This window comes from Phoxinus phoxinus (assembly GCF_949152265.1).
Source record: "Phoxinus phoxinus genome assembly, chromosome: 2".
Lineage (NCBI taxonomy): Eukaryota > Metazoa > Chordata > Actinopteri > Cypriniformes > Leuciscidae > Phoxinus > Phoxinus phoxinus.
In genome coordinates this window covers 22,372,556-22,396,559 of record NC_136877.1, presented here as the reverse complement: position 1 = coordinate 22,396,559, position 24,004 = coordinate 22,372,556, and the positions used below count along the sequence as shown (strand labels likewise).

Genomic DNA, 24,004 nt, shown 5'->3' with positions numbered 1-24,004 from the left:
AAATCTTGTTCAGATATTATTTCAGCATAGTCCTACTAACCACCACTCGAGGGCATACATGTGCATCTAACAGATGCAGGGACTTTTCTATTAGTATACCTCTTTCTGGCCCATTCTTAATCTGATTAAGAGAGCTGCTATGTATTGCCTATTTACTCGATACTAATCAGGTTATTACTGGGTCAATTTGGTCCCCAATACAAGTAATGGCATGTTTTGTATTTTGGGTAGGCTATGATGTTTTTTTTTTTAAAGAAAAAAACATTTATCAAATCAAAACTAATCATATATATGTATGGTAGATTGTGTTTAGATGGAAGAAGAAAAAACGACCCAAAGGCCAAAACTGAATCTTTAGTAATTAATTACCGAACATTTTTGTCCCAGTTAGAACAAACATCTCCTCACTTTACTCCGCGAGCGCTGCACGTGTCTGATTGGTTGAGAGAAAGCTGTCCGCTGATTGGACGAAACTTTTCGCTGTTAAAAGTTTCTGTCTGAGCACCAGTGTTCATATGGCACTGGAATGCCCATGAGTGCAGACCTTTAAACCAAGAGCCGTGCTTGGCGATGAACGTGCGTTAAATTAAGACAGGGATCGTGCCTTTGCGCTGCATGTTTACTAACCAGGGAAGGAGTCCACCTCCTGTTAAACACTATAAATTGAAAAAAACGTGGAATAAATCACTTAAAAAAATAGAAAGATATGGCAGCCTTGAGCAATTCTAATATGAAGACTTTGGAGGATTTGACTCTGGACTCTGGATATGGAGCCGGTGACTCTTACAGATCCCTCAGCCTGTCCTCCTCCAAGTCCAACTCCCAGGCGCTCATCAGTTCTCCACAGCGGGGAAACTGGTGGAGCAACACGGGATCCATAAACAGCAGGAACAACAGCTGGGACACAGTGAACACGGTGCTTCCTGAAGACCCAGAAGACATCTTCTCCAAATGTCCGAGGTTACCAGAATTAGAGGAGTTCCCTTGGACAGATGAAGAGATCGATGTGGTCCTGCGTAAAGTTGCTGGAGAGGGACTGTCTTTCACTCCAGAGAGCGTCAGGAGTCTGTCAGTGCTTATGCGCAGAGCTTTATTGCGGATCTCCAGAGAAGCGCAGCGGCTGAGTGTTGTGCACTGCAGGTGCACGCGGTTCGAGGTGCAGAGCGCGATGAGACTGATCATGAGCTGGGCGCTGGCGGAAAGCTGCGTCTCGGCCGCGGTCAGAGCCATCTCGTTGTACAGCATGAGCGCTGGAGAGGTTCTGCGCAAGAGCAAGTCCTCCCGCTGCACGCTGAGTTTGTCTGTTGGACGCTTTTTCCGCTGGATGGTGGACACTCGCATCTCAGTGCGCATTCATGAGTACGCGGCCATCTGTTTGACCGCGTGCATTGAAAATCTAGTGGAGGAAATTGGGCTTCGTGTGCTGGCGGTGGCGCGGAGCGGGACCAACTTCTCACCAGTGACGGCTGATGCGCTCGAGGCTGCAGTCAGCAATGACGCGGATATATTTGGTCTCGTGCAAAACTACGAACATCTCATCTGCGGGAAGAACGCCAATGGTAAGACAAAGTAATCATATATTAAAATAGCCTTGTTAACACTTCGCAGTCGTAAAGTAGTATTTTTGAGCCCTTTGGTAACCCTGGGAATTTTCAAAGGTGGTTATGGTTGGATATAGTTATATATGGTTATGTATAAATTACTGTTGTTCATCATACCACAAACGTGAATTTTGAGTTCTTAATAAAAGTTGCTAAGGTCTAACTACCCACAGAATGTGAATTCACCAACGCTATCTCACGTCCTCATTTTGCAATTTGAACAATACAAAACAAGAGTGCCTTCAAAATTCAAGGCAATGTTATAATGTTTACATATAGTTCACAAAGACAAACATATATAGCTGAATTTATAAAAAAATGACCCCATTCAAAAGATTGCATACTTTTATTTCTTAATAGTGTGTGTCATTACCTGGATGATCCACACTGTTGTTGTTTTTTTTTGTGATGGTTTTTCTTGGTCCCAGTCATGAATAATCCGGGTAATGACACACAGTATTAATAATCAAAAGTATGTAATCTTTTGAATGAGGTCATTTGTATAAATTCAGCTATTTATTTTTTGTCTTGTGGACTAGCCTATATGTGAACATTTTTATGATAAATATCTTATTTAGGACAGTACTAATTAAAAATAACATGCATTTTGTATGAACCCTCTTATTTTGGTAAAATTAACATTTTGCAGATTCTGCAAGGGGTGTGTAAACCTTTGAGTACGAATGTATCTATAATAGCGAACACCAATTTGTAAAAAGTGGCTCTGCAACATAATTGCATTTTGTAATGTAATGAGCTCTATATTGTAAAATGCAGCAAAATGATTCGTTATTATTTTGTTTGCATGTGTTATTTGATTTTGATCTTTGACAAATGTCTTATTTCATTAGATTCGGAGTCTTTGAGAGGCACCTTGATCTTGGTCTCAGTGAAAATACTAATTATCTTTTCCACTTTCATCTTGTCTCAAAGAGGGATGCGCACAGCTCTGCATAATTATGTGTAAACGAATATCAGAAAAGCGAGTCTCACCACAAGTCTGATTATTATGCAAGGCCCAGTGATGCGCTGCCTTTGGTGTGAAATGTGAATACAAGAAAATTATATTTGCCCTCTTTTGGCACAAGTGAGGACTTATTAATCCCATGAATACATAATTTCCTTGTAATACTATAATAGTGTAGATAATACTGATTAGATCATGACAAACTTTTAATCTTTCAGACTTGATTTGCTACCTGTGTGGATTTCACTCTCTTCCACAGTTTACAACTTGCTGGTAAAATGGTAGCTTCTACATTATAAATAGGGTTTGGCTGTGGCTGTGCATCCCACTGGTCAAACACATTTTCAGAAAGGAACAAAAAGGCCATTGTTCTTCTCTAAGCCATGGTATAGCTGTGGAAAATAAGCAGAAACAAGTGAGAGAGGCCAGAGTGAAAAGAATGGAAAGCCATCACACACTCTCCCTCTGGTTTAAATCAGTCTGTTGATCATCTCTGTGACAGAGCAGCCTTTTTAAGACAAGAGAGGAAATTATGGTTTCATTTTCATGCCTTTCAGGAATAAAAGTAAGAGTTTATTGATATCCTGTGGGAATGAAATCGAAACCATCAAGCTGCCATTAAGCCAACAGCAGCACACCAACATATTGGGTAGGATATTATATCAACACCTACTTCACTTTGTGCTTCTGAATGTGGTATCTATTAACATCTTTCCATGAGTGTTTTGTACTTTGCACCCTAGGTGTAGTTCAAACACCCCCTATGGAGGCATAGGCTTAGAAATGTATTAATCTGATTCACAGGTACACACTCAGCGTGATTGATGTGACAGTGCACTCGTGCTCAATCACCCATGGCTGGTAAACTTGTGTTACTCACTTATACTGAAACACAGCTGACCTGCATGATACGGAGGCTTAGAAACTCAGCAGTAGAAAGCACACTCAACGCATATAATTATAATGATAATGCATACGCTCACTGTTAGTCAATTTTGAATTTTGTTCATCCCGGAAAACAAATGTTTGAGAACCACAAATAGGCCTAGTTATTTTTTTTCTTGCTAGAGACTTGTTGAATGAGAGAAGGCTGCCATAGGCTTTCATGTCAAACACTCTTGTCTCACATGCTGAGCAGAGCCACATCTGGAACTGTTTAGTGCCGCACAGCTTAAATGACAGAAAAAAGGCCCATTTTCTGTTGTGAAAGCTACTGTGGTCTTGTTCTTTGGCCTCTATGCATTTGTCCACACAAAGTGCCTTGAGCAGATGGCACCAGAAGACTGAATTATAAAGCTTTAATGTTGTAGGTTGCCAGATTTCCATTTAATACAGAATTTGAGTTCTTAAAAATGGTTTGTTTTTTCAATATATTATTAGGTCAGCGTAGCAGAATGGTTTGTTGGTTTAACATTACAACAGTGTTGTGGCAGGCCATAGGGAAAATCCCAGCTGAAAATATATACAACCAACCCACCAGTGGCTGGCAGGGGGTGATTTATTTATTTTTATTTTTTATTTTTTTAAACAATCATCTCTTCAGAATGAGCCGAGAATATTGCATAAATGGCCCACACATCTATAATTAGTTATTGCTTCCATTAACAACTTCTGTAGTATTAAAACTAGTTTACTAAAATAACCTTTGATAATCTATTTGATAATTTGATCACCATAATTTTAGGTGGAGGTCAGCTGCAGTCACAGAAAAGCCTTTACAATAAACAAGCTAATAATGGCCATTATGACTCAGCCATGCAAGATGTCAACCGGAAACACGATGTTGGTCTTCTAAAAGGAAAGCGATTGAGCCCTTGAATAAATAGTCTGATTTAATTGAGGTCCCCACTTGGCTTTAATGACAGACAGGACATAAAAGAGCTGGTCAAATGAGGGGATGCAGGTGAGACGCAGTTCACATCAGATTGGCTCTCCACACCGTGAGAGCAGTCCCACCGAATGGGGTGTTGAGTTTTGGTCTGTGTGTGGAGCCTTGTAATCATCATTGGTTAATTATCCTCATAAAACTTTCCGCCCACACAGCCCAGTTTCTTTGAGCTTGACTACAAACCGCAGAAATTAGAGCATTTCCCAGCCATGGTCATTTCAAGCCAGAGTGTATGTTTAGGAGTGTTTAGCAAGCTCTACTTTGCTAAGACTTTCTCAAAAGTCAGAAATGTCTTCTGGGATTATTGAGACGTAAAAATAAATATATAAAAGAGGTCTCACCTTTTTGTGTTCGCTAGATTGACTGAAGCTGCTACAGAGAAGCTAGTATTTCACATGAGGCCTGTGCTCTCTGTTTACTCATGTAGTCATTAAGTGCTATTATAAACATCGTTTTGAGGGTCTCGCTTGAGCCCTAGAGCACCTAGAGTGGACAAATGCTTTCTATAAGGAGAGGAGAAGGTGCCTTTCTAGAGCATGCAATGACAGCTGCTCTGTGTGCGAGTTGACCTTCCTCAACTCCCCAGCATGCCTGCCTGGACCCATTAGCATCTGTTCCAAAGAGGTGTTACTTAGTCTAAATTCAGGGTGGCCAGTAAATGGAAGTTGCACTGCAGTGATTTTAGATTCATCAAATATCCAAACACTGAATATTCTGTACTGATATAAAAGTAAAAGTTCACCCAAAATGTAAATGCTGTCAAAATGTACTTATGTTTTTCCAAACCTATATAACATAAGTTTTTTTGTTTTTTGGAACATTGTTGATAACCAAGCAATTTTGATTGACATTTCTCAAAATCAACATTGAAATTATTTTACATTTTGCCAAATTGATTCGCATTAATTCTTACAGAATAATCTCATATGATCTGCTTACACCCCATTGGTGGTTAGCTTTTGGAGTTAGGGATGGACATTCATGCTTTTCATTCACCCATTCATGCTTTTTCAAAAAAAAAAAAAAAAAATCTATGAATTCATATAAAATTGCCACCTCATAAAATATGTATTTTTCTCTTTCATGAGATCAGGTTGCTCAAAAAATAATAATATATATACATATTCCCCAAAAGAAAGAAAGAAAGTCATACACAACATAAGGGTGAGTAAATGATGACAGAATTTCCATTGTTGGGTGAACTGTCCCGATTTTTGCCATGTGAAATCTAATTCTGTTTAAAAGTTGTTACATTCATTCATATAGCGCTTTTTACAATACAGATAGTTTTCAAAGACGCTTTACAGTGATACTAGGAAATGAATGCAACAAAGATAGTTTTGGCTGTACAGCAGCTCTAGAAGAAAGGCATTGTAGCTTAGTAAGTTAATTGATAATTGATTCATTTCTGTCATAAAAATCATTAGTTATTAACTTAGGGACTGCTGACACAACACCGTTTTGAAACTGAAACCAGACAACTTTTAATGCTTTCTGGACGTTCATTTAAACAAAAACGGCCTTTTGGTGGCCTGAGAACGCAAACTTTGAAGTAGGTTTCAGTGCAAGTTTTTGAAAACGGGTTAACTTCACGATCTCCGTGTAAACTTCAAAAACGTGAATCTGTGAAAACGGTGACTGCACATGCGTATTACATTTCTATAGGCATGAATGCGTATGTGTGCGACGTGTCATCTTTCTTTACAAAGTGACATAGCCAGTTACTTGTCTGGCATGCATAATACTCAATTTTAGTTTCAGCGTATGCGTGTGAACGGGAATCATTTAGATAACGTTTTCATCTCTACGGAGAAAAAAACAACAATGTTCATTAAGTGCACAAAATGCACCTTTATATTGATTTGAATTAAGAGAGGAAACAATTGTGGTTTAATTTACATCAAATGAGAGCTTAATGCAGGAGTGTAGGAGTGTAGCTTTTTATGATACAACATAACCAATTTTATGGGGCAGCTTCATTGTTTTGTTACAACAAAGTTCTAATCGCTTAGACTCACATAAAGAGCTTGCGATTGAAAGAAAATATTCCCTGTACCTCATTAATCCAAATGTAAAAACTAGGGGTTTTACACATTTTTAATGTTCAAAGAAGGTACCTTGGAGCTTTTCATAAAGCACAGAAAATGCACTGAGTGAGTATACACTGGGGAACGCCATATGTTCTTCATACCTCCTGACAGCCCATAAAACTCACTACTAATCAGTCCTTTTACGAATACAGTCCATCTTGAGTTACTCTACACCTCTTTGTTCCCGACTTTGACCGTTTAAGTAGGTGTCAAATAAATGTCAGCCTCTGTTTCAGGGGATTTCTGTTTGAATATGACCATTTCTGTTAGCTTGTGTGAAAATAATGATCTTTCCTGAGGATCTTTTGTAAAACTGAATTAAATCAACACATCATTGGTGTGATGTAATCAACACCAATTGTTAAAAAGTCATTTCAAAGGGTTAATAGAGGACAAGTAAGCATCCACATTGTGTTCCTTGAGTGATGTATGCAGTTTCTTCACCACAGTGCAAGTTAATCAAGTGTTTGTCATCACAGCAATTACACCGAGTGATTTATTTAGCCGTATCTGTTAGCCTTCAGTCTTGACACCCGTCATGTTTTATGGATTAGCTCTGGATGATTAATGTTGTAATGCCGTCTCTCCTCAACTTATCCCATACTTACCAAACCCTCCAACTTTGATTAATATTGCAGTCTGACAAGCTAAATTGCATTAAAATCCTACTCAGTGATAACCCCTTTAGTCTGCGAAGGCTCACTGAATAGTCTGTAAGTAATTAAGCTATCATCAGAAAGAGATTTTGTCCTCCGTTCAACCCCAGATCAGGAAATCCACTCTAGAGCCATGACATGTTTTGAAAAACTGCTACAAAAATACTTTGCAATTGAAATTACTGCCTCCATGGAAACTGGCTCAGGGGTTTATGGGTGAGAGAAGCGGGCAGATGGAGATCCTGTATAGTAGTTACTGTTGTTCTGCTTTTTCCATCTTTCTCAAGAATGAGGCTTCGGAGTGAATTCTTGGCTTTAGATTGCAGCTCTGAAACTGACCAGGCTGTCGTTCAGTTTTAGTTATGGCTTGAGGTGGCAAGTGGTGTCATGGGGCTAAACTGAGAGGTTGCGATCAGTGACCTGTCTGTCCATCACAGAGAGGTCCTTCATAAATGGGTGATTCTTCAGTTAGTGGAGAGCTTTTCTGTCCCCTTTTCTGATCCATGATTCTAAAGAATAAAATGCTAATTTTAGTTTAAAAAAATTGTTTTACAAAAAGTGTATGTACACAATAAGTGTATTGCATTCAATGACCAAATCCCTACACTGAGAGAATGTAACAGAAATCGGGGGCTCGTCTGGGATTTGAACCCTCTTGCACCCCAAGAGAGAATAATACCCCTAGAATCTGTAATGCATTTACTAAATGTGTTGAATCAGGAAAGGTCTATGTTTCACAAAATGTTATATTTTCAATTCAGTACAATTTTTCAATTGTTTTATAATAATTGCATCTGTAAAATAGTTTCAAGTAGTCAAAAGTTCCCCTAATTGTAGAATCACCCTTATATTCTTCGAAGCTTCTTGAATAAGTGATGTTTTGCAGTAGTTTGCCAGTGAGATGCATGTTATCCCTATTGCATTTGAGTATGTGAACACCTGGAGTAATATCCCCTTGCCAAGATCTGCATAATGTTTATCATTATGAAGACTGTTAAACTCCAGGAGAAGGTTTTGTTACACTTAGGTTACAACTGACTCAGTAGAAAAGCATCTGCTTTATGAGCAGCTCACTGTTTCAATTATCTTGCTAAGTTTATTCTCTTTTTATTGGATATGTCATACATTTAAAATTAAACATGAAATGAAATATTACAATAAAGGTTCATGGTGCTGAAAATATATTGGATTTATGACTTTCAAACTCTTTTATTAGGTGATTTTAGAAGTAAAACAGCATAAGTAGGCCAAGTTTATAGTAAATCTTTTGACCTTGTACAGTATTTCCCTGTTGACTGGAATTGTAAACCCAAAGCTTTTCCATTGAGTGGGGGCTGTGTCTTAAATAAGGAGCTGGATGCAGGAAGTTGTTATTATTATCTATGGTCTGCCCCCTGGAGAGGGGAAATCTTGGCAGAAATGGTCCGTGTGCGCAGTCACACACAACTAACAGGGCGCCACCCCTTTCACCGCTTAGAGATAGCAGTCAACGCTCCATGTCCTCAATCTACAGGCACTTCCAGCACAGCACGGTTACACAAGGGCCGATTGACTCTGGCTCTTCAGCACACTTGTGCCATTGTGCCCTGTGTAGAATGGTGGTGTTGTGGTAGCGTGTGACTGGACCACTGTGTTCACACCATATTACCTGGGCAAAATCAGGCAAGGAAAATAAGTTGATCACTCGTATTTAAGCAAATTAGCGTGGTTGCATTTGGGTTTGCAATTGAAAGGTTTCTTTCAGCACTTTCTTAAGGGATTTGTTCTCTGGTGACGAACACTTCTGAACTAAAGAACTAACCAGACGAACCACTAAGTCTTAATATAGAACAGTCTGAATGTTATCAAAGCCATGCAGGTTCATTGTCATTTTAACACATTTCAGAGCAATGGAGTAAAGCAAATTGTACTTTCAAGTAACTATGGATGATGTTAAAGATTTATTTAATTTATTTGTATCAGTCAACATTTGATTTATTTTTGGATTGGATTTAATGCATGCTAATTTCCAACGGTTATATTTAAATGTTTCATCATATAACACAAAGAAACGGTTAAGCAAAACGCTTACTCAAAATGAATGACCATAATTCAGTATTCAGTACATCATTCATTCAGTATGAAGTATTTATTAACCTTTGATAACAATAATTAATAATAATACAAATGTGCATTGTTAGTCCATCTTAGCTCATATCTTAAATAATATTAACAGATACAACTTTTGATTTCAATAATGTATTAGTAAATGTTGAATTTAACATGAACTAAGAGTATTACATGCTTTAGAAGTATTTTCATTGTTAGTGTATGTTAATTAATGTAGTTGTAACTAATGTAACTAATGTTTACCAATTGAACCTTAATTGATAAATGTTACCTTTTGATTTTGATTTTGACAAAATACTGCAAATAGCATACATTTTACATACATTTTCAGTCATAAAACTATAATATTAGCCATAAAACTAAAAATATTAGATGTGTCTGATAGAGTTTTAAAAGAAGATACTTTCTGGTTTTATGGTGGATTTCTACAGTATACACATGAACACATTAGTATAGGTCAAGATTGGCATCACTTCAGTAAATGTTGCTGCTCATCTCATTTTAAGTGTATTTGCTGCCACATAATCCCTAACCATGTCTCTTCCCAGCTTCTCTCTCTCCTTCTCTCTTTCATTGGCAGTGTAACTCCTGGTCAGGCCTATCACACTCATATGGATTTCCCAGTCTCCCATCAGTGGTGTGTGTGAGCTCAATTTCTCTCCACATAATGGCAGTGCACACACATTCCCCTCTTCCTCAGTCCACAATGATGGTAGCAGATGAGAGCATATGTGTCTGTGGGAGCGTGCGGCTGCCTATGACGCATGTCATAGCCTCAAGGCTGCCAGTATAGACACGGCTCGCTGTGGGAAAGGGAATGGGTGTGTTCTGGATAGAGGGGTTTGGGTCTGTGGGTCCACAGCCTGACCAGCTGCATCACACACCCTGTGGCTCACCCGTACCCATATACAGAGGCCAGGCCAAACAGCTACGCAGCTTTTACACATGCAGACCTGCTTTAGATTTGGGGTCTCTATAAAGACATATTTCTGTATCTTCAGCTGCACTGTATTAACTAATAACTATGATCTGTAGCACATGTAAAATGACCTCAACTAGACCAGACTGCCTCAGTTCAGGGGGCATGTGTATGTGGTTATAGACAGAGTTAAATTCTCACTAGGCTCATTACTACATACAGTATGTGCAAAAACACATTTCATATTTTCACATCTGCTTTTTGTGAGTTTCCCAAAATACTAGTTAATCAAACAGTCTGAAGAAAGCCCTGTATGGGAGTACATAAGACATTGCATTTAAAAACAAGCAAATGGAGCCAAAAGGAACAGAAACCAACAATACGTTTGCATGAGTTTACCTTCCAAACTGCATCATATTATATCATATCATATCATATATCATATCATATAATCATATATCATATAATATGTGACCATGGACCACAAAGCCAGTCACATGGGTCACAATTTTGAATTTGAGATTTAGATATCATCTGACATATGAATAAATAAGCTTTCCATTGATGTATGGTTTGTTAGGATAGGGCAATATTTGGCCGAGATACAACTATTTAAAAATCTGGAATCCGAGTGTGCAAAAAAATCGAAACATTGAGAAAATCTCCTTTAAAGTTGTCCATTTATGTTCGGGATTATGCTGCATTCACACAAAAATAAATGTGTTATATATTTACGGTAGGAAATGTACAAAATATCTTCATGGGAACATAATCTTTACTCAATATCCTAATGATTTCTGGCATTAAAGAAATATCTATCATTTTTACACATACAATGTACTGTTGGCTATTGCCACAAATATACCCGTGCCTGGTTTTGTGGTCCATATATATATATATATATATTTTTTTTTTAATGTATAAATATATATCATATATTTAAATGTTTATTTCTGTTATAGCCTGTGTCATATTATGAACCTTTTGGTGCTGAAGAAACATTTATTATTATCATCAATGTTAAAAACGTTGTGCAGCATAATTATTATTCGGAAACAGTAACATATATGCTACTGTGACCCATCCACACAGTTCTGTGTCTTTTACACTTGTTATTTAATTATTTAAATAGAAAATTATTAATGCATAAATATGCAGATTCTGTTCATGAAATCCACAGTATATCTTTGAATATCATTCAGACAAAAAGCTGCTCTGCTCTGAAGATCACTCTTTTGTGTTTAGTAGGCAGTGGTAAGCTGAGAATCTGCTGCTTTAGCATAAAACATCGAGGCCATGGTTCACTCAACTGCACAAAGTGGCAATGAGTTTGTTCAACCAAATACCTGTAAGATAAATACTATTTAAGAACGATGTTATAAAAAAAAATTGCCCAAATAGATCAGGTAGTCAACATCTGGAGAGATATTTTGGGTCATCGTGGCACAGATGAATGTGTATACTGCAGGCCTACCTCATGAATGGTTTATCGTTTAGCTTGAAGAAGAAACCAAATCCACGTACAAATCCCTCATTTGATCCCTTTCCGATACCCAGTGAAAGAGAGATCCAGGGGTAAGGCATGGATTTCAAATCAAATCAAAAGCCAAGCAAGCACATATCCTGTATTTGGGTTTGATAAATCAGCTGCCAAACATATGATCTGCTCATTAATTTGACTGACTATCAACTTGCACTTTGTTTCTGAAACATTGGAAATGTATCAACTCTGCATTTAAGATTTTTTTTTTATATAACTCTGTAGGGATTGATATTCTTTATAAGCTATACTTATGCTGTGGCGAGAATAAATAGATCACCCTTCTGTTGGGAGCAATATACAGCATTCAGCATTACGGCCAATGTGCCATTGTTAAACCAGCTGCACACTGAATGATTTGTAATGGTATCAGCTTTACGGTTGTTTCTTGTCAGACTGTACAAACATGATCGCAGCTGTAAGCCATGTCACACTGTAGGATCTCATAAAAAACTGTAGGATCTCATAAAAAAAACTGTAGGATCTCAGATAAAACTGTAGGATCTCAGAAAAAACGGTAGGATCTCAGAAAAAAACTGTAGGATATCAGAAAAAAACTGTAGGATCTCAGAAAAACCTGTAGGATCTCAGAAAAAAAACTGTAGGATCTCATAAAAAAGAGACGATGTGTGTGGTGCTAATGGTGATTTGTTGTTGTTGCACCAATACCGTCATCAGGTTGTGTGCTCCTTATGGTTTTTGATATTATTATCATAGTATGAGAAGCCACACTGCAGAACAGTGCCTCAAAACTTCTGTCACTGGCAGAATTTCATCAGAGGTCAAATCTGATCATAATCGTCATTAATCTGCTGTCGGTCGAACATGTCAAACTATCGATCAAAGATTTTTGCCTATAGGGTCTGAGAAATCTTTTCTCAAAATTAGTCTCAGATGGCCAAATTGTGGTCAAAATCGTACATTGTGCACCAGGCTTTAGATGTGGCTGAAACATCATGCCACCAATTATTGTGAATTCTAATGAATAATTAATCAGCAAAAGATATCTACAGGAATAGAATGGACACTTAGAGACAGTTAGCAATAAGACACAGCATGAATAATTTAGCGAGGTAGAAGCGGCTAAAGGAAGGAGAAAGAGCCATGTTCCGAGCAGAGGAAATGATGACTTGCCACACTTCCTCTTCTTATCTCTGTCCGAGACACATACTGTATATGAAAACGATTGGCTTTCCCTTGGCAGTCTGTCTCCCCCATCCCCCCCATAATGGAGAGTTGTACAAGACTGACGCAAGAGTTCATGTTTAGAGACGCACATGAGAAATGAATCAAATACTAATGAATTGTTCGATGGTGTTGCGAGTTCTGTTGATTGAATCTCATTGAATCTGTTTATGTGTAGGTGAGCTGTCTCTGCCTGCCCATTTCAGTCCGTATGCTAAGGGTCCAGACTCAGCGGTGGAGAGCAGAGAGAATGCCTACGCACAGCTGGAGCTCAGGACGCTGGAGCAGGCCCTGCTGGCCACATGTGTGGGCAGCCTCTCGGAACTCAGTAAGTTACAACCCCTTCAGTTCATTTTCAGTTCTTTTGAAGGACTGTGACAGTGCACTGTGTATTATTAGTATAAAAAAAAATGCTACGTTGTTGTCATGTTACTAGGTATAAAAAAGTCATTAGAAATTGAACAGTTGTGGTTCTAAATCTGTTCCTAAACCTAATCTGGTAACGCAGCGGTTAGAGTAATGGTTCTTTTAGAACTTTTAAAAACTAAGTTGAAGTGATTTTGATTCACTAAAGATAACCCGTTTATAGCCATTCATTTATGTATTTTACTAAACAATTTGCCTCTACAGTATGTTTTAGGTTCCCTAAGAATAACTGGCTTATAACAGTCATTGGTTTGGTAATCAAACTACAGTGGTTGCACTGTATGTTTGTTGATTCGCTAAAAAGAACTGGTTCATAAAATAATTAATTTGTGTATTGCACTACACTTTTTGCACTTTATGTTTAAATACACTTGTATCATGATGAAATTATAAGCAATAATATAAATCTTTCTAGATTTTTTTTTTCTTAATAAATAATTCAAATAGGATAATTCTCCCTCGCAAATGAAAGTTCGGTCATCATTTATAATATAAGACTTCCGTTCATCTTTGAAACCCAATTATTGATATTTTTAATGAAACATGAGATATTTCTGAAAGCCTAAGCAAACATAACTCTGATGCTTCAAAAAGTTAATAAGAAAAACTGTAAATGAAATTCATATAAATTGAGTATATCCTTTCATCATATAAAGTGATTGTGTCTCTTCAGAAGATTTGGATTAAACCACTTGATTCAAATGGATGACTTTAACGACATGTTTTAATTTTGGTTGCCTTTACGATACTAAGGTTTGGTTGCGTGACCTTTCAACGGATGGACAAAATGGATTGAATAATATAAAAAAATATCTTCATTTGTGTTCAGAAGATGGTGAGGGTAAGAAAATGATGACAGCATTTTCAGTTTTGGGTAAACTAAGCAAGAATAAAGCTTTTCTCAGCCTAATAAAAGACTGCAGTTCTCTTTAAGAATTAGGTCACCCAAAAGGCACTTGTTAAAACTTTAATGTAGTTACACTGTCGTTGTCCATTTTTCATCTCAGTCTATTACTGTCCAGTGAAATGCTATTTTTGCACGGTTGTTTTTACATGTCTGTAAGACAGAGAGAGACATCTGTACATTTTAAGTGCCGCTCTTCTGACAACTCGACATTGCAGGCCTGCCTAGGGGGGTTTGAGCGCCTGAACTGTGGGCAGTTTGTTTACGTTGCAGACCGCAGTCCAGGATGAGGGAGGGGGGCCACATTCACCAGAGAGGGAAACACGCTCTCCCTTAGGGGACCAGCAACACTCCTGCAGTTGTTTTGCTGGTACAAGAGCACCTTCTGTTTGGGTCAAAGGAGTAAAAAGCACCTTCTTTATGCTTTATGATTTCAGACACTCAAGCAATCGTAAAGCGCTCTTTGTAACAACTAATGTGCACAAGTGTTCATTAAGGTCCATGTAGACCATATGTGATTGCTTGGATTGTTTCCCATACCCCTCTTGATCATTATGTCTATTTATTTTACATATTAGCTGTTGTTTAAAGATTAGCCACCTATAGCTAAGTACAAACGCAGTATTTCCAGTCAAGGATCAAATAATGCATCTCCGCTGTCGCTGTGTTCTCTCAGTCTCATCTCTTTCCTAAATGATGCTTTCCACATATGGATGATTGTGTCCCCCTGACTTTACTGTACGCTGCTCTGTCTAATGGTCAACACAGACTTTAAGGAGTGTGTCTGTCCTCATCATATCTTCTCCTCCTTTGGGGAGCAGCTTGAGTCTGGATTTCTGCATTGGGAGGCAAAAAGAGCAGATTTAATGTCCCTCGGAGTAATTTACAATAAAGCTCCTAGACGTTTGAGTTTATCCGAATCCTCTTCCATTTCCACATTTGGACAGAAAACAGATGGGTCTGAAGATATATTTTGCTATATTGAAATATGCTTTGTGTTGTGTGTGTTGTCAGCACTTTTTAAAAAAGAAGACATATTTGCACTTGGCTGCACCGCTACTGTCTTTAGTTTATGGGGTTGAACTGGAAACACAGATGGCTTTTCTACATCAGCAGCGCAATGTGATTTTGGTGCGAGTCTGCTTTCAGATCTAAAGGAATTTATTGCAGGGTCCATTTGAAAGGCATTTATTTCTTCTGCATGCTGAGATACTATTTGACAATATGAAACTTTTCACAGAATTTGTGCTCGAAGGTCAAATGTATGTGTGTGTCCTGCAGGTGACTTGGTCTCCCGCGCAATGCACCACATGCAGCGTTTGGTTTCAGCAAGTCCCAGTCTCAGTCCAGGACGTCCTTTCTGCCTGCAGCCCATCTCCTGGTCTCCAGACGCTCTTCACACACTCTATTACTACCTACGCAGTCCACAGATGGAGTCACTGGAGAACCCCAACCTTGAGCCACCCAGGATAGCCCTCAGTAAAGAGAGGTGAGATCAATGAGCCAAAACCACTTTTACCTGTTTAAGGCGAATAAAGAGCCAAAGTCAGGAGACAGAGGTACCATTACAGAGGTACATACATGTATATATATAATTATCAATTATTATAACAAATATATATATTTCACATTTTTACTATTTTTACTCTATGTTTGATGCAGCCCTGAGCATTTCTTTCAAAAATATAACAAAAACCTTATTGACCCCAAACCTTTGAAAGGTAGTGTATATTAGATTTCTATGCAAGCATAATGAATTAGTCGTCCTTGACTATTTTAAGTGCATTTCTTGTAGACGCATGTGTCCATTCCTCTTCTGTTTTCTATCAGTATTTATATTTTCTTTGAAATTACCTTTTTTCCCTATAGATTATAGACATACTTAGAATTTCACCTTCAGGTCTGTTCTAGTAAGATGAGAGAGCTTCACTCTGTGTGGAAACCTTGCTCTGCATTCACGTCGGATAATGAATACTAATGTGTTCAGCAGGTGGACAGTTATGGTTGTGAGCATGCTTCAGAATCACAGCACTCCTGGCGCAGATACTAGGAGGAAACCGTAGAGGATTTGTTCTGTAATATCACACTGATTTGAATTGCAGCGAGACTGTGTCTGTTGAAGATGGCAGATGTTGTTATTCAAATTGTGATTAAGGATTGATTGTGGTAATAAATGACAGGATTGAAAGAGGCTGTGGCGAGCCAAATCAGCAGCCTTTGTAATTACACTGTCCTCATTTCTATCTGATCCAGTTTTGTGCCACTGTTGATCTCCCCTAAAGTTAGCTGGGTTAAATGTGTTTGTGTGTGTGCATTTTGGCAAGGAGAAATACAGAGGGGTGAAGTGAGAGATGTTGGTAAATAACTGCAATGCCGTGTCTCTCTCAGGCCATTTCCTCTTCTTCCTCCTCTGATGGAGTGGATGCGAGTCGCTATGGTCCATGCTGAGCATCGACGGAGCCTGTTAGTGGACAGTGATGATGTGAGACAGACTGCCCGACAGCTTCTCCCTGGACTGGACTGTGAACCTCGACAGCTCAAGTAAGATATTCCTGTTGCTTAAATGTAAAAGCATAGTGCTGGCAAAATTAAGGTGAATACTTGAATTCCTACATACCGCAACAAACATGTTCAATTATTTGTCTTTACCCAGTTAACTTTGTACTTTGGCTCTCTATCTGTAAAATATATTCTTTTACTCAAACTCTTTTAATGTAATTAGCTCCAAATTCACTCTCTCCTTCTTTTTTTCTCAGGCCAGAGTGCTGTTTCACCTCCTTTAAACGTCTAGATTCAAAGGCTGCCACAGACAAGTTTAATCTGGATCTTGGCTTTCGCATGCTCAACTCTGGCCGCACTGATCTGATTGGCCAGGCTATCCAGCTTCTGGGCCCTGACGGGGTGAACACAATGGATGACCAGGTAAAACCCATAAAGATTAAACTTCTGAATTTATGTATTTTTCCCCCAGGTTGGAAAGCTGTATACTTGACTCCATGTTTTTTTATGTTGAACTCTTTCTGTGTGGGTATGTAGGGCATGACTCCACTGATGTACGCCTGTTCAGCAGGGGACGAGGCGCTGGTGCACATGCTCATTGATGCTGGGGCAAACTTGGACATAGCGGTAATGATATTCAGTCGCTTTAAATCTTTTTCACCCATGTATCCAACCCCATCTCACGGCAATTCATTCTAATGGGTACAAATTCATACGACCTCACTCATACGATTTTTTTTAAATCGTACATATTTCACGAGTTGCCCAAATCGTATGAATGACCTACCCCTGACCCCGCCCCTAAACCATACCCATCACTGGGGTTTAGACAAACGGTACGAATTCGTTCGAGTGAGGTCGTACGAATTAGCCACCTTTTACTCACTCGTACCAATTGGTCGTGAGATAGTGTTGATGTATCTTTAACGGGCCATCCATTCCTGCTCCTAGAAGGCCAATGTCCTTCCCCAACACACTTGCCTGGAAGTGTCTATTCATCCTGAAGGCTCTGATTACCTAGTTTAATTAGGATTGAAACTAAACTCTGTAAGATATTGGCCCTTCAGGAGCCAGCAAGATTGAACACCCTTGATCTATATCTTACAGGTGGGCTAATTTTAGGTTAATTAACATTCTCGAATGGATGGTTGGTTTGCAGTAATGTAACACTCTGGGAACTCACACATATGCAGTTGAATTTTGGCTGTTTACCAATAAATACTTTTTTTCTCTCTCACTTTGTTCTTCTCTTCAGGTGCCCAACTGTTCACCAAAACATCCCTCCGTCCATCCCGAGAGCCGCAGTTGGGTGGCCCTCACCTTTGCAGTGCTGCATGGACACATATCTGTAGTACAGGTGAACATGCATATTAGTTTCATGTACAATCCTGTTATATGTAGTCATTCAATAATAGTGTATTATTAATGTTCATTTTAAAAATGACTTACAAAAGAAGGCATGTTTTATGTTCAGATCTATAGTATACTATAAAATATAATATGTTAACATTGGAGGACTATCCTGTTAAATGAGCTTTGTTTTCCCCTAAGCTCTTGTTAGATGTGGGAGCAGATGTGGAGGGCACAGCACTGAGAAATAGCCACCACAGCTCAGCAGAAACACCCCTCCAGCTGGCATCTGCCGCAGGTGGGAAAACACATCCTTATCAGGTTTTCTTTTAAAGAGTTATGTTTGAATGTACTCCCAATAAGGAAACATATAACAGAGGCTATTTGTAGTGTACATAATACTACTTCTATTCAAAAGTTTATGATCAGTTTTTGAAGGAAATTAATACTTTAATTCAGCAATGATCTATTAATTTAATCAAAAGTGATGGTATAGTATTACAAAAAAAAATATTGTTCAAATGAATGCAGTTCTAATGAACTTTATATATACCGGTATATAAAAAAAAAATATATTACGGTTTTTACAAAAAAAGATTAGCAGCACAACTGTCTTCAACATTGATAATCCAGATAAATGTTTCTTGATCAGTAAATGGGTATATTAAAATGATCTCTGAAGGATCATGTAAGACTGAAGACTGCTGAAAATCACAGGAATAAATTACACTTTAAAATATATTAAAACTGAAAATAGTTATTTTCTATTAGTTATTAAGAATCTTTATTGAAAACCATTTTAAAATTTTACTAACCCCAAACTTTTGAATAGTAGTCTAAAAAGCACATCATATCTTTGCAAATGCAAAGAACTTTCCACGTCAAGCTTTATTAGAACCAGTTTTAATTGTGTGTGCATGTGTGTGTTTTCAGGGAACTATGAGATGGTGAGTTTGCTGTTGTCCCGCGGCGCTGACCCCATGCTGCGGGTGCATCTGACATCATCACTCTATGAGGGCATGAACTGCTTCAGTCATGCTGCTGCGCATGGACACAGGTACTGACCCCTCACAAACACACACACTAATCAATATAATTATAAAACAATATAATGCAATATAATTGCATTTCCCCCTTATAGGAACGTGTTGAGGAAGCTGTTGAGTCAGCCTCAGCGGCTGCAGGAGGACGTTCTTTCTCTGGAGGAGATCCTGGCAGAGGGAGTAGAGGAGCAGGAGAAGCAGGGAATAGAGGACGGAGCAAATGCGAAGTCTGTCTGTTCTCCACGGCTGTGTAAGGCCCGCATCAGAGCCCTGCAGGAAGCCAGTCTGCACAGCGCCGAGCACGGATACCTGGACGTCACCATGGAGCTCAGGGCACTCGGTACACATCTGACTCATTTACAATAAATCAAAGAAAATGGACAACAAATTGAATTAGAGATGCATAAACAGCGAGAGATTTTTTTGGCATGCAGCAATCATTGGTTAGATTAACCTCCAATTTTCTAGTCACTCATAAGGCCGGGGCCGACCAGGGGGCCTCAATAAATTTTAAGATAACCAAAACAAGCAGCTTTGTCAACATTATTGCAAAGTACCAGTAGATTTGAAAGGAATATTTGTGATTTTACTGAAGTAGAATCATGCATTCTCAACCCCTGAGATATACACTGCCATTTTTTTTTATTAAAATTTTTAATTAATTAATTGTTTCTTTTCTTTTTTCTTCTTTTTAAAATAAATTAATACTTTTATTCAGTAAGGGTAAGAGCTGCATGATTCTGGATAAATTGAGAATCATGTTTTTTGAGAATCATGTTTTTTTCCCGTTTTTTTTTTTCTCCAACGATTTTGAATAGACAACTAAACAAAATAATATGTACTTTACTAGAGTTTTTGACAAATATGAATTGCTGCAATCTATTTAAAAATGTTAAAAATGTTTAATGAATCTGCCTAGTGAAATTAAATAAATTAAATTAAATTTAATTTGATGTCCTGCAGCCTACACTGGCTTTTTAAAATATAATAAGATATTACTGGTTTTACTGTATTATTGATCAAATAAATGGTTTTGGTGAGCATAAGAGATGTCTTTCAAAAACATAAAGACCCCAAACTTTTGAATGGTATTGTATAAACACATTTGGAATGAGTAAACAGATGTTCAATGTTTAAAGAGTTTGACCAAGCTTGTTGTTCTCTCTCAGGAGTGCCGTGGAAGCTGCATGTGTGGCTGGAGTCCGTGCGCAGTTCCCAGCTCCAGTCCAGGACTGAACTCATGCTTTCTCTCCTTAAAGACTTCACCACTATTGCGGAAGAGAAATACTGCGAGGAGCTGCTCTCAGAGGGTCTTCCACTCCTCTTCTCCATTATCAAAACTAGCAAGGTAACCCTGACAAAACAATCATCAAAACATCATGTGTATGTCAAAAGTGTGATGCTATTATCAGTCAAGTGACTTAGTAAATTAGACTTTTTTTATGTTTGTCCTTATGTTCTTTTGATTATATTCAGAGTAAGGACATCCGTAAGCAGCTGGCAGTCATCTTTAGCCACTGTGTTTGCTCTACAGCCGTCCCATCAATTCTGGCAGAGAAGGACACACCTACAGCTCAGCTGGGTAATGTAGATCACCACACACCATACTTTACTTACACATACACTATCGTTCTAAAGATTTGGGTGGGTACGATTTTTTTTTTGGTCACACTTTAGATTAGGGTCCAATTCTCACTATTAACCAACTTATTAACTGACTTTTGCCTCAATAAACTCCTAATTGCTTATTAATAGTTAGTAAGGTGTTCATTTTAGGATTAAGAGATGCAGAATAAGGTATTAATGTGTGCTTTATAAATACTAATAAACAGCCAATATCCAAGTATATGCATGATAATAAGCAACTAGATAATAGTGAGAATTAGACCCTAAACAAAAAAAAATATTTTTTTAAAGAAGTCTCTTATGCTCACCACGGCTGCATTTATTTGATCATACACTATTATGGAAAAAAAACTATAATAGTATTAAATATTATTACAAGTTAACTGTATTTTAACTGTATTTCAGCATAATTTCTCCAGTCTTCAGTGTCACATGATCCTTCAGACAATATTCGAATATGCTGATTTCTTATTATTATCAATGTTGAAAAGAGTTGTTGCTTAATATTTTAGTGTATATTTTTTCAATATCAAATTATTCTTTGATGAATAATAAAAAAGCAAACAATTTAAGTCACGTTGCTGTCACTTTCGATACATTTAATCTATCCTTGTTGAGTAAGTTTTAATTTCTTAAATAAATAAAAAACCTGACCCAAAACTTTCTGGACTCTTCCATACATGATATCATATGATGTTAATAAGTTCTGTGTCACCCTCGCAGATGCTCATTTTCTGAATAACGCTGAGATGTCTGATGTGATATTTGTGGTGGAGGGAAGGCCGTTTTATGCCCACAGAGTCCTGCTCATGTCTGCTTCACAGAGGTATTACTCAATCTGATGTTACATGCTAATGTTACATGCCTTATAATCAGTTATGTGATTGGTATGCATGCTGTCATTTCATTTAAGGTTCAGAGACTTGCTGGGCCTCTACAGGAGCAATGGCACAACAGACCACATGGCCATTGAAGTCACTGACATAAAATACAGCACGTTCCAGGTAACTAAGAAACCCTGGCTTAAACATACATACAGAAGACAAACATGTGACATGTAAAATGACTTCTAAATGTTTATTTCAGATGATGATGGCACATCTGTACTGTGGAGGAACAGAATGTTTAGACGTGTCTGTCCCTGATTTGCTGGAGGTGAGAAAAACATGTCATGCAGCACATATAAAATACAGTACTGTTTAAATACATTTCTGTAATTAAATATAAAGGCTCGGCATTAAAAACGAGAATAAAACATGTCAAGTTAAGCTGAGATGCATCATGTCATACCCCGTACAGCTTCTGCCCGTCGCACACTCATTCCAGCTTCCAGTTTTGAAGAGACACTGTGAAATCCTCTGCTCAGAGAGAATAAATCTCAACAACGCTGTGAGCGTCTACCAGACTTCCAAAGTATGTACATACAGCTCACCTGAGCATATTCATTGTTTCAGCGTTCAGTCTTCTGATGTCGTCTGTGTGTTGTTGAGCAGGCGAGCGAGGCAGTGGGGCTGGCGGTGTCCTGTGAAGGCTTTTTCCTGCAGAACATGGTGGATCTTCTGGAGTGTGAGCAGTTTGAGGAGCTGCTGCTGGGTTCTGACTGCAGCACTGCACTGGATCCAGATGCACTGGATGGGCTTCAGGCAACACTGGCTTCAAGGCTGCACTCACTCTGTGGCCCACGTCGAGCTTGAGCGCATGAGGGGAAAACATTTGAAATTACAGCTGTGGCTCACAAAGCTCAGATTTGCAGGCAGGCGTGTGAAGTCCCATACATACCAACACAGATGTTTGTCCTCCAGGTGGCATCTTTGTAGGCTAATTCCTTTTTGCCAGTGCCAGTGTTTTAATGTGATGTGTGAGCTATTTATTAGAGTTTTTAAGACTTGGTAAAATAATGTATGAAATTGTTTCCTAATATTGTGCTTTGGTCATGGATGATGAACTTAAATGTGGATTGACGAGGTGTTTGATCATACCTCAGTACAGATGGGATTTACACTTTTTTTTCTTTTTCTTTTTTACAAGCTATATGCTTCTGAGGGTTATGTAAACTGCAGTATTAGCGCCCTCCAGTGGTCAAAGTGCCACACCTGCCTATGAAGATTTATGAAAAATGTATATAGTAGTATTGTAGATACTTTTGTATTATCATATCACAAGTGTAAATATATTTCTAATATGCAGTATGGCAATGGTACGGAGATATCTTGGGATCAATAAAAATAAATTATTTGATATGACATTTTTCATGCAGCAACCGAATGGCACAAGTAATTTTGAAAAGACTAATAAATGTGAAAAATACATTTGGGCTCTGATTGTTTTTTTCTTCTTCTTCTTATGGAGTAGACAGGATTTGCAGTTTTAGGAGGGGCCACATCTGAAAATTCCTATAGTATGCAAATAGGAGTGTCAGAAGTTTGGGGTAGCCTTCCTAAATACACAGGAAGCAGCTCTAAATATGCCTTGTGCTATTAAGTGAAAGATAAAATATGATAGAGCAGTAGCATGAACAGTGAAAGTAACAGAAGCTTGAACAATACATTTTAACATAATAAAGCATGAAAATAACTGAAGGAAATACATATTTGCTAAACAAATTAAACCAATGAATATGATTCATTTTCTTTTGGTTTCTTCGGTCTAATATATTTAAAAATGACAAATGCAATGAAAATACAGGTATCATTATTGGCCAGTAACAAAAATGAAAGTATCGGTATCAACTAGTTCCGGAAAAAGTGGTATCGGTGCATCCCTAAAAATTTGAAAGCTGACACTTTGTTTCATACCAAAAAATAACTCTGTCTTGTCTGTCAGTGTCCTCTTTTCTCCACGATGATCCACTGCATGAGAACGTGTGGCGTGAGAGCGCCAAGGCTTATCGGATGTAGCAACAGGTCTTTACGAAGAGTCAATTGTCCCGTTGTCAGCTCGTAGGAGCAAGAACAACTAGGGCTGTATCCCAAATTGCATACTTCCCTTCTATGTAGTAGGTGAAGAACTGTATGTGACAAAAGAAGTATAGGTGTGTTCACACAATGGTATACTTATAGCAATTCTGAACTGTTGAAAGCCTGCTTGTAGGACAATGTGTTCAAAGTACAAGCAAGAGTTATTCTAAAGTAGGCTATATGGAGCGTTATTTACGGTAATTAGGACATCATCAGCATTTGTCCGAATTCACAGTAAAGTACC

The 24,004-nt window shown here is 38.2% G+C and overlaps 1 protein-coding gene across 1 annotated transcript; it reads left to right on the top strand.

The window, feature by feature from the left end:
• The first annotated feature begins 513 nt into the window (after positions 1 to 513).
• abtb2a (ankyrin repeat and BTB (POZ) domain containing 2a) lies at positions 514 to 23,103 on the top strand. The gene is made up of 17 exons (XM_079604711.1): positions 514 to 1,559; positions 13,134 to 13,283; positions 15,567 to 15,774; positions 16,674 to 16,826; positions 17,042 to 17,207; positions 17,322 to 17,411; positions 18,040 to 18,141; positions 18,336 to 18,432; positions 19,068 to 19,191; positions 19,276 to 19,517; positions 20,347 to 20,525; positions 20,654 to 20,759; positions 21,527 to 21,629; positions 21,717 to 21,807; positions 21,890 to 21,958; positions 22,103 to 22,216; positions 22,297 to 23,103. Exons 1-17 carry the CDS (start codon positions 707 to 709, stop codon positions 22,495 to 22,497), a joined length of 3,048 nt encoding a protein of 1,015 aa, XP_079460837.1. The 5' UTR covers positions 514 to 706; the 3' UTR covers positions 22,498 to 23,103.
• Positions 23,104 to 24,004: the final 901 nt, after the last annotated feature.